Source organism: Rhinoraja longicauda, chromosome 33, assembly GCF_053455715.1.
Source record: "Rhinoraja longicauda isolate Sanriku21f chromosome 33, sRhiLon1.1, whole genome shotgun sequence".
Lineage (NCBI taxonomy): Eukaryota > Metazoa > Chordata > Chondrichthyes > Rajiformes > Arhynchobatidae > Rhinoraja > Rhinoraja longicauda.
The window spans coordinates 21,423,589-21,435,768 of record NC_135985.1 but is presented as its reverse complement, the minus strand read 5'-3'; the positions used below and the strand labels follow the sequence as shown (position 1 = coordinate 21,435,768).

Genomic DNA, 12,180 nt, shown 5'->3' with positions numbered 1-12,180 from the left:
CTGAACAGTCTCTTGTGCGTGTTGATCACGGGCAGGTTTTTTGTCTCGTCGTCCAGTTCCACTTGGAGATACGTGTCGGACATGTCCAATTTGGAGAAGTACTGTCCTCCTTGCAGCTTGACGAACAGCTCGTCCACTCTTGGTATGGGGTGTTGATCAATGTGCAATTGAGGGTTTACAGTCACTTTGTAGTCGACACAGATGTGCACCTTGCCGCAAGGTTTCTGAACAACTATGGGTGTGGCCCATTCTGAATGGTCCACATGGGTGATAATTCCCAATTCTTCAAGACGGCAGAGTTCCTTGTCGACGGCGTCCATCCGACAGAACGGAACTGGTCTTGGTTTGAAGAACTTAGGGACGACATCGTCTTTGAGTATGAGCCGTGCCTTCATCTTTGTGCAGTGCCCGAGTCCAGGTGCGAAAACGGCCGGAAACTGGTCAAGAACCTTCTGCAGGTTGTTCTCACATTTGCTGACCATGTTGTAGTCCGTGGTAGATGACAATGCCCTGGTAGATCCATCGTAGATCAAGGCGTTCATGTCAAGCTTGAAAGCACGGATCCAGTCGATGGTGCACAGGGATGTACCTTCTTTGCCAACGACGATCAGCGGCAACATCTTTACAGGAAACGGCGACAGTGCATTTGCCTTTCGTGGGAATGGCCTGTCGTCCGTATCCGAAAAGGCGGATATTGGCCGGTTTCAGTTTCGGCGATTTGATCCTCTCCCAGATGTCCTGACCCACTAGCGACACAGCCGCACCAGTGTCCACCTGGAACTGTAGATCAACGTTCGAGACCCGCAGCGAAATCCTCGGCTTGTCGGTGATCGTGGACACACCGAGCACTTCAATAGAAATGGTCTCCGCGATTTGGTCGACTGTGTTTTGCGCTTTCTTGCCCTTTCTCAGCTTTCCACCTGCTGCATGGGAGGAGCAACGGGTCCTCCCACCCCACACGGTCCACAAAACATCACACCCACCAGCACAGTAATTAGACTGCAGTTTAAAATTTTCTCTCTTTTTTGCATAATGGATTTATATTTGTCAATGTCTAATCTGCAAGAATCATTCCCATGATTTATAGGTCTGAAAAATGATATTTAATGCATCTACTAATCTCACAGTAGTAATCTTTTAGTACTCTGATCGATTTAGTACAATCCTGAACGGAAATAGCGAGGAGGGCCGTCGAGAGCGACCCGGTGGGGGCCAGGGAGAACGAAGGGGGGGACCCAGTGGGGATGTGGCCCCCGTGAACAAAGGGGGACATGGTAGGGGACCGCCTACTGTAACATGTGGCGGCAGGCAGAAGATAGTACTGATCAGCAAACCGTTGTAGCTTTGTCGGCGCCAGAAACGTGGGATCATTTGTGTACTGCCTAGGTGAGGTCTACTATATGATTTTACCAGGTTGTATGCAAAACAAATCATTTTGCTCTACCTGTGTATATGTGACAATAAAGTATCATTGAATCATTAGCCCAAAGAATGACTTTGGCATTGCATTTAATTTATTTTAAAGTGTTACTCAACATGAGAAATAATTAACAAACAATGAAAGCAATAACAATAACTCCAATAAAAAAAACAAGTTCAGTGTGAATTGATGATAGAAACATAGAAACATAGAAAATAGGTGCAGGAGTAGGCCATTCGGCCCTTCGAGCCTGCATCGCCATTCAATATGATCATGGCTGATCATCCAACTCAGTATCCCGTACCTGCCTTCTCTCCATACCCCCTGATCCCTTTAGCCACAAGGGCCACATCTAACTCCCTCTTAAATATAGCCAATGAACTGGCGTCAACTACCTTCTGTGGCAGAGAATTCCACAGATTCACCACTCTCTGTGTGAAAAAAAACCCTTCTCATCTCGGTCCTAAAAGAGTTCCCCCTTATCCTTAAACTGTGACCCCTTGTTCTGGACTTCTCCAACATCGGGAACAATCTTCCTGCATCTAGCCTGTCCAACCCCTTAAGAATTTTGTAAGTTTCTATAAGATCCCCCCTCAATCTTCTAAATTCCAGCGAGTACAAGCCGAGTCTATCCAGTCTTTCTTCATATGAAGTCCTGCCATCCCAGGAATCAATCTGGTGAACCTTCTCCCTCTATGACAAGAATGTCTTTCCTCAGATTAGGAGACCAAAACTGTACGCAATACTCCAGGTGTGGTAGAACTATAAAAATCAGATCAGTCTGGACATTTCTTTAAAGGCCAACTATTCTGAAGGAGGGTCTCGACCGGAAACGTCACCTATTCCTTCTCTCCAGAGATGCTGCCTGACCCGTTGAGTTACTCCAGCATTTTGTGATACCTTCGAGTTTTAAAACATTATTTGTTGGAATGAAAAGCATCTATTTATTGAACATGTATAGTTTAAAAAACTATTTAAAGTGCATACAACAATTAAGAAAAATCAAACCTTAATGACAACTGGAAGGTAAGTATCAGATGTAAATGAGCTGAGAAAGAGGAAGAAGAAAGTTTTCCCTCGGATGCTCAAGACTGAACCGAGGCGGCAAAGTTCTCCAGCTATGTTCAGCTTCACTCTTTGATGGTGAAACCTTGGCAAAAACAAAGACAATATAATCACGGTCACATCCTATCAACAACATGACATGGCCAATCAATATAATTCCAAGCAAAGCTGAATGTCTGACTTTTGGGACTTCACAAGTGAAGATACCAATTGCCACACAGAATCCCCAGATGGAGAAACCAGGAGAAAGACACACCACCTGCCCCCACCAGAACCAGGATGGAGGGTCCGATAACGTAGAGCTGCTGCTTCACAGTGCCAGAGTAATCGGGAAATCCACTGTCTAGTTAAATTTAACACTTGCTGGTAAATGTAGAGTTAAGAAGGTAGCTGGGATTAATAGGTTTTCAAAGATCTATTCAATTTTTAAATTTGTTCATTGTAGGGTTTCTTTACATTTACCAGGATTAAAGTCAGAAATGCTATGTGGTCTATGTGGTCTAAACAATCCACATGTTGTTCTGACAGCATCAAATTAAAGAGGAACGTCACTACCAATTGATTTATTTATTTAAATAGACAAAATAAATGGTCTCTCAAAAACAACCATTTAAAATAATGATAATAGCAATTTTTTAAATCAAGATGTATGACAGACATTCTAATTGCCACAAAATAGGACGGCACTGTGGCGCAGCGGTAGAATTGCTGCCTGATAGTGCCAGAGACCCGGGTTCAATCCTGGCTATGGGTGCTGTCCGTACAGTTTGTACCTTCTCCCCGTGACCTGCGTGGGTTTTCCCTGGGTGCTCCGGTTCCTTCCCACATTCCAAAGACGTACAGGTTTGTCGGTTAATTGCTTTGGTAAAATTGTAAATTGTTCCTAGTGTGTCTAGGATAGTGTAAGTGTGCAGGGATCGCTGGTCGTCCAGGACCCAATGGGCCGAAGGGCCTGTTTCCAGAACCGGTACCAACAGTCAAAGAGCTCACAATGTTGGCTGTGGAGGAGGTGATAAGGAGGGGATACGAACAGTGAAACTAGCAGGACTACTGGGGTGGGGGAGGGATGGATGAAGGGGGACTGCAAGGGTTACTTTAAATTTGAGAAATCAATATTCATACCGCTGGGTTGCAAGCTGCCACGAGAAATCACAATTAAGCCAATTAGTCTAGTTCTTTACACAGTTCTCACCCTTTGTCCAGGAGATGAATAGCAGTGTCAGGCAGCAATACGTTCAGGGTGCTTGGTCCCACTAGTTTATCAACGGACTGTTTTCGAAGCACGAGGCAAGGGGCATCCATTATTTCAAGGTAACCAGCTTCCATTCCATGCGGTCTCCAATCTTTCACAGGAATATAACTCCAGCTTGAAAACAGTACCAAATGCCCCAACCATTGCGGATCCAGTTTGAGAATCTAGTCAAAAATTGCACATGAAAGAGAAAGTCAATATAAAGAAGAAATATAAACATCGTTATGACTTTCACTTTCATAAAACAACAGGCACAAACACTAGGAAGTGACTTTTTCCACCATTTTACATATGCAAATACAGTTTAAATTCACCGGTGCGACTCAAATTACTGTTGGAAAGCCAGTTTCACAGATAGCAACGTTAGTAATCTACCGCAACATGTGGTTATATACAAAATAAATTTCCCAGTAAATTTTAAATATCCAATTTGCATGAATGGTTAACTGAGAAACTGGAGATTTTTCTTTACTCTCTCCTAAAAACGAGTACTGAACCAAAGATAGACACAAAATGCTGGAGTAACCCAGCAGGACAGGCAGTATCGCAGGAGAGAAGGAATGGGTGACGTTTCAGGTCAAGACCGTTCTTCAGACTGAGCCAACCTGTTCAACCCAACCCTAAGGATTTAAAAGATAGTATAAGAAGATAACTGCAGATGCTGGTACAAATCAACGGTATTTATTCACAAAATGCTGGAGTAACTCAGCAGGTCAGGCAGCATCTCGGGAGAGAAGGAAAGGGTGACGTTTCAGGGTCTGAAGAAGGGTCTCGACCCGAAACGTCACCCATTCCTTCTCTCCCGAGATGCTGCCTGACCTGCTGAGTTACTCCAGCATTTTGTGAATAAATACATAAGGATTTAAATATTTTTTTACTGAGCCTACTTTATAGTACTTTAAAGTTTATTTACAAGTACTCTATCATTTTGCAAGTACCATGACCCAGTCTCATTTGCAGAAATGGATTGCTTTCATTCCGAGTACTTTTAATTGTTTCGGGGAAAAAACATGGCAATTCAATTATTTTCCATCTCCTGAATCTGTTAACCATTCACACAATTTTAGTTTCACAAGGATATGGAGCACTACTTAACCTGCTACATCAATAACCAAATGCAAATTTGCAATTCCAATGAAAATTCACAAACTAAAGCTGGCGGAGCTGCTGCCTCAGTGCCAGAGATCCAGGTTTGATCCTGACCTTGGGTGCTGCCTGTGTGGAGTTTGCACGTTCTCCCTGTGATCGGGAATACCCGGAGTGCCTCCAGGTGCTCCAGATTCCTTCCACATCCCAAAGACGCGAGGGTTTGTTGGTTAATTGGACTTTAAAATTGCCCCGAGTATGTAGGGAGTGGATACATAGACAATAGGTGCAGGAGTAGGCCATTCGGACCTTCGAGCCAGCACTGCCATTCAATGTGATCATGGCTGATCATCCACATACAGTACCCCGTTCCTGCCTTCTCCCCATATCCATTGATTCCGCTAGCCCTAAGAGCTCTATCTAACTCTATTTTGAATGCATCTAGAGAATTGGCCTCCACTACCTTCTGAGGCAGAGAAATCCACAGATTCACAACTCTCAGGGTGAAAAAGTTTTTTCGCATCTCAGTTCTAAATGGCCCACCCCTTATTCTTAAACTGTGGCCCCTGGTTCTGGACTCCCCCAACATCGGGAACATGTTTCCTGTATCTAGCGTGTCCAATCCCTTAATAATTTTATATGTTTCTATGAGATCACCTCTCATCCTTCTAAATTCCAGTGAATACAAGCAGTCGCTCCAGTCTTTCATCATATGACAGTCCCGCCATCCCGGGAATTAACCTCGTGAACCTGCGCTGCACTCCCTCAATAGCAAGAATCTCCTTCCTCAAATTAGGAGACAAAACTGCACACAATACTCCAGATGTGAGAAAGTGGGACAACATAAAAGTAGTGTGAACGTGTGATCAAAGATTGGTGTGTACTCGATGGGCTGAAGTGCTTGTTTCTATGCTCTAAAATAAACTAAAGCCAGTACACAACACTTGATTTTTGATCATTTTGGCAAAGGGCAATCTCCAGCTCGTAATAGCCTAGTGGGTTTGTATAAAGTAGAACGCATTTTGTGTTGACCATCTCCAGTTATCACACTGATAGTACACTCAAATTCTCTATTTCTACTAGAAATGTGCATTCTTTACTAGTTTTACCAATCAGGTACGTCATAGACATCCAACACAGATTGCAATTGTAATGAAAAGAAACTGCAGATGCTGGTTTATACATTGACCCCACCACGTTGAAAACATAAAGGCTTCTTTCAAATGGACCAATATCCCTCACCGGAAACCAAATGGTAATTATTTTCTACCATCACTTAATTCCATGAATTAATTAAGACACCAAAAGTAATCAGCAGAACAGGCTCAGCCAATTCGGTTTTGATATCCATTTACCTCACAAGGAATGAATCCATTCTTGCCCTGCAGATACAAATTTCCATCGCTCTGCTCTCCAGTAATCGTTGAAATACCTGGAATATTACAGATCTTGTCTGTTAGATAGCCACACAGCAGCAGGTTTGTGCGACTGAGTGGCTTGTGTCCATCTAGAACACTTTCTTTGTCCTGACTCCATTCCTCGAACTGCCTGGCGCTCCACGTTAGATGACTACAACATGGGCTCTTCTGCTGTGATTGGAGTTCACAGAGAGATATAAATCTGCAAAATAATAACCTCAAGTTACCAGGCAAGTAAATGGAACCAATCTCCAATTATTAATGTGACAATTGATATTCGAGCCTTCATAGAAATATGGTGCTGGAGTGTGGTGACATTTACCATACTTATCATTAGTCGTTAGACTTTAGAGATACAGTGCGGAAACAGGCCCTTCGGCCCACCGAGTCCTCGCCGGCCAGTGATCCCCCCGTACACTAACATTATTCTACACACTAGGGACAATTTACAATTTTTTTACCAAAGCCAATTAACCTACAAACCTGTACGACTTTGGAATGCGAGAAGAAATCAGAGCACCTGGAGAAAACCCACATGGTCACAGGAAGAATGTACAAACTCCCTACAGACAGCACCCATAGTCAGGATCGAACCCGGGTCTCTGGTGCTGTAAGGCAACAACTCTACCGCTGCGCCACTGTGCCTCCCTATGGTGTATAATCTGAGGGCATCACGTGAATAAGGAATTTCATTAAATCTTGGTATAAATGACAATGATCTAATTTGTAACTGTATAATTAAGTCTTGATGTTCACCCACCTCTTCGTATTTTGGTGAGTGATCACCAGCCACTTTTCACTTTCATAACACCAATGAGGCCATTCTTCAGCCTACCTGTACTAGTTTTGTCGACGAGTTTTACGTCAACCTGAGACAAAATGGTTTACTCTGCAGTCTCAGCACAACAGTACCCTTTCAGCATTTACGTACTCTCCCTGTCTTCAGTGTACAATCAAGAGATAAGGAATCAAATTGTACATTTTATTTCCTGCTTTCAATTAATAGCAACATTCAGCTATTGTGATTGTGACTGAGTGACTGGAAACTGAAAGATGATTGATGCAAAGTCATTATTCGCCATGACAAGCAAAACTTATCTCAGGGAACATCTCAGTAGAATCTCCTTGACCTCAAAGTACTTCAAAATGGGCACACAAATATTCTAGTTATTGATAGACAAGAGCAAAGATGCCCGGGACCATATCTGATCTGCTAAGTGACAAAATAAGTCTGGTCTGAAGCTTCCTTAATCTCAGTCACAATTGTGCAAAATCATTTAGCTATAGATGTCTCATGCCTGGTTTGATGTCGGCTGGTTAACACAGCCCCAACGTCATACGTTTGACTGACCATGCGTCTCATGCCCATGAGTTCACAAACCATACCGTAGAAACAGTTTCTTCCCAGCTATTATCAGGCAACTGGATGATCTGACCACTAGAGAGCAGTCCTAACTACTAATGTACCTCACCAGTAACCCTCCGACTATTTTTGATTGGACTTTACTGGCTTTACCTTATTTCCTTATCATGTATCTATACACTGTAAATAGCTCGATTATAATCATGTATTGTCTTTTCGCTGACTGGATAGCACGCGACAGAAGCTTTTCACTGTACCTCAGTACACGTGACAACAAACTAAACTGAGTTGAACATAACTCGAGTAACCAACTTCCTGCTGTGAGCCAGAAACCTGTTGTCTGCACATAGTCCCAGTTAATTACAAAGCTATACTTTTGAGTACAAAGCTGATTATGGTTTGCAATTTATTTTTTGAAGAACACTTCATGTTGGTATTATCACTTATCCACAAAATTCCATAGCGCATTGGAAGATAAAGAAATACAACATTATTCAATGATAACAAGAGATGGAATAGGGTAGAAACAAAGAAGTATGGATGCTGTTTTTTAGCAAAGATAGACACAAAGTGCTGGAGTAACTCAGCGGGTCAGGCAGCATCTCTGGAGAAAAAGGATGGCTGACGTTTCCCTTCTTCAGTCTGAATCATGCAGAGGTCTCTTCTCCTGAGGCAGCATCTCTGGAGAAACATTCATTTTCTCCAGTAGATGCTGCATTACCCACTGGGTTACTCAACTTTGAGTGTAACTTTGGAATAGTGTAGGTTTTGAATAGCAACAAACCCAAATATCAAGATGAAAAATCACACACCATGAATTAGCCAGCATTTGGCAGAGGCTTGACAACATACCATAATGAATACATATGTCGGGCCACCAGTTCAAATGATTCTTTCTTGTAAATGGTCCCTTCACCTTGGTATTTAATTACGGCTTAAATGGTTCATGTGTCCCCAAGGTGATCACAGGGAATCATGATGATAACAGATTTACATAGGACCTTCAATGTGTATAACATGTGTTGGGACTTCACAGAAGCACTTTTAAACTGAAGGAGACTCAGCCAAGCAAGCAGATATCAGAACATTTGATTAAGAGTAAGGTTTTAAGGAGTCTTCCAGGTCACACTAACCTCTTTTGCTCAAGAGCTCCATAACATCAGGAAACAGTCAAGGATGGAGCAAAGTGCACAATAACTGGCACAAATGAATGAATCCAAGCACAATGTTGGGGGAGTCCAGAACAAGGGGCCACAGTTTAAGAATAAGGGGTAGGCCATTTATAACTGAGATGAGGAAAAACTTTTTTAGTCAAGAGAGTTGTGAATCTGTGGAATTCTCTGCCTCAGAAGGCAGTGGAGGCCAATTCACTGAATGCATTCAAAAGAGAGTTAGATAGAGCTCTTAAGGATAGCGGAATCAGGGGGTATGGGGAGAAGGCAGGAACGGGGTACTGATTGAGAATGATCAGCCATGATCACATTGAATGGCGGTGCTGGCTCGAAGGGCCGAAGGGCCTACTCCTGCACCTATTTTCTATGTTTCTATGCACAAGGACTCAAATTTAAGGGACACGGTTTAAATTAAATGTTTTTAACCTTAGAAACTGCAATATATTGCAATTGAGCTAAAGTCATAAAAATAAAAAAACAATGAATGTTGGCATTTAGAAAATGTTGTATTCGAAACTGCTATGCTAAAATGTTGATTTGTGGCTTACAATACCTGTAATTTAAAAGAAGAGCAAGCTCATTTTTTCCTTGTTGGCAGCAGGGATCACTGCAATTGAGACAAATTCGGCGCAGGCATTTAACAAGACAGGTGCTCAGCTCTTTGCAAGTTACTTCGGAATGTACTACAGGAACGAGGTTCTCCTCTGTAAACCTGTACAGATTCTGGAGCCACTTAACGGTCTGCAAGGCAATCCAAGAAAATAAAACTTACTTCACAGCCAATATCAAATTGTGCTAAAGCCACACCTCAAACCAAACAGAACCTTTTATTCCATCATTAATGCAGTCACAAAGTACCAAATGTGAATATGTAACACACACATCTCACATGCTGCAATCTCATTTACCTCCCCATTCCATCTTACAGAAGGATTTGACATCAAATTATAAAATTCCCACAAAGTCCCTGAAAACAGAATGGTGCAAGTTATAATTTTCTATGGCACGACTCTGACTCTAAAGGGTAGATAGTTATGATGCAAGGTCTGGACTCCAGTATTTTGTGTCTAGTTATGGCGTACCTACCACCATTCCGATCTTAGCGACATTTTGAGAAATTATTTAATTTGTTGTTAAATCCTTCAGATAGATTGAAAGAAGGCAAGTTTTGGTCACTATTGATAGAGATATATCAAGATAGTTCTACAAACACCTGTACACCAAGGAATCTGCTTTTGAGAGCTAGATTGGTTGAGTGGTTTTCTCCACTCATAAGAAAATAAAACAATTTCAGAAACATGTATTGCCCATCACTCACTGCTTGTTGGATCTTTTGAGAGGGCAGTTGACTTGGACAAACCACACAGGATAAGGACTGCAGACCCCAATCCACGATGAATATAAATAAAACAGATGTTTTATTTTATTGGCAATGTGGAAGTTGCAAGACAGAATCAAGTCTACTGTCACATGCACAACTACGTTGAGGCATAGGCACAATGAAAATCTAGTTGCAGTTAAAAGGGGAAAAAAACAGATTTTTAATTGATAGTATCTAAACACTCTGGCTGCCACCTCGATAACACCAGCTGCAAATTACCAATGCAGTAACTAAACCGTGACAGTATTGTGCATTAATGTACATTAGACATCGATGTATATTGTTCACTGATATAAATTCATGTAAATTTGGCATTGACATACATTGTTCACTGATATATATATTAATGTATATTAAGTTATACATTAATGTATAAAGACGTACAGGTATGTAGGTTAATTGGCTGGGTAAATGTAAAAATTGTCCCTAGTGGGTGTAGGATAGTGTTGATGTACAGGGATCGCTGGGCGGCACGGACTTGGTGGGCCGAAAGGGCCTGTTTCCGGCTGTATGTATATATATGATATGATATGATGATGAAGTGTTGATGTACTTTGTTCACTGATATACATTAATGTACATAAGGCACGGATACATTGTTCACTGGTATACATTGATGTATATCAGACATTGATGTACATTTTTCACTGATATAGAAAATAGGTGCAGGAGGAGGCCATTTGGCCCTTCGAGCCAACATCACTACATCTACATTGGTGTACAATAGGTATTGTACATTCGAGCCCTTCGGCTGGAAGGGCCTGGCTACTCCTCACCTATTTTCTATGTATTGGTGTGTGTTAGACATTACATTGTGCATTCGGCATTGATGTTCACTGTGCGATGTACAATAGACATTGATGCACATTGTTCACTGGTATACATCATTGTACAATGGTCATTGGTGTGCTCTGTGCAGTGTACATTAGACATTGATGCACATTGTTCACTGGTATACATCATTGTACAATGGTCATTGGTGTGCTCTGTGCAGTGTACATTAGACATTGATGTACATTCAGCCCAGTGACTCCAGTAAATGAAACGTGACTCACAGCACCGCCCAGCTCCTCAAACTCCGCCACAAACTCTTCCATGACACTTGACGGGTCTTAACCGTAGGACACCCAGTGCGGGGAGGCCGGGGAGCGAGCGGCGGGAGGCCGGGGAGCGAGGGAGCGGCGGGAAGGCGAGGGAGCGGGGGAAGGCCGGGGACGGATGAAACCCGCGCCCTCCACAGGCCGCGACCGGCTCCCGCCAATGAGCGGCCATCCGGCGGTAGCCCCGCCCACACGCGTCACTCACACCGTCTCTGGAGAAAAGGAATAGGTGACGTTTCAGTCTTCTATATATGTGTGTCGTCACCCATTCCTTCTCTCCTGAGATGCTGCCTGACCTGCTGAGTTACTCCAGCACTTTGTGAATAAATACCTTCGATTTGCACCAGCATCTGCAGTTATTTTCTTCCACTATATATATGTGTGTGTATATATGTGTGTATATATATATATATATATATATATATGTGTGTGTGCATATGTGTGTGTGCATATGTGTGTGTGCATATGTGTGTGTGTGCATATGTGTGTGTGTGCATATGTGTGTGTGTGCATATGTGTGTGTGTGCATATGTGTGTGTGTGCATATGTGTGTGTGCATATGTGTGTGTGCATATGTGTGTGTGCATATGTGTGTGTGCATATGTGTGTGTGCATATGTGTGTGTGCATATGTGTGTGTGTGCATATGTGTGTGTGCATATGTGTGTGCATATGTGTGTGTGCATATGTGTGTGCATATGTGTGTGTGCATATGTGTGTGTGCATATGTGTGTGCATATGTGTGTGTGTATGCATATGTGTGTGTGTATGCATATGTGTGTGTATGCATATGTGTGTGTGTATGCATATGTGTGTGTATGCATATGTGTGTATATATGTGTATATATGTGTGTGTGTATATATGTGTGTGTATATATGTGTATATATATGTGTGTGTGTATGTGCGTGTATATGTGTATATAT

At 42.4% G+C, this 12,180-nt stretch overlaps 1 protein-coding gene across 1 annotated transcript in view; it reads right to left on the bottom strand.

Moving 5' to 3' along the window:
- The window catches only part of ctc1 (CTS telomere maintenance complex component 1), an 80,570-nt gene extending 69,203 nt beyond the window's left edge, over positions 1-11,367 (bottom strand). Inside the window, exons 1-5 of the mRNA XM_078427342.1 lie at positions 11,213-11,367; positions 9,330-9,517; positions 6,179-6,443; positions 3,678-3,901; positions 2,429-2,570 (exon numbers count right to left, since the gene is read on the bottom strand). Coding sequence (XP_078283468.1) covers positions 2,429-2,570; positions 3,678-3,901; positions 6,179-6,443; positions 9,330-9,517; positions 11,213-11,254 — 861 coding nt within the window. The 5' untranslated portion in view covers positions 11,255-11,367. The remainder of the gene's footprint in view (positions 1-2,428; positions 2,571-3,677; positions 3,902-6,178; positions 6,444-9,329; positions 9,518-11,212) is intronic.
- Positions 11,368-12,180: the final 813 nt, after the last annotated feature.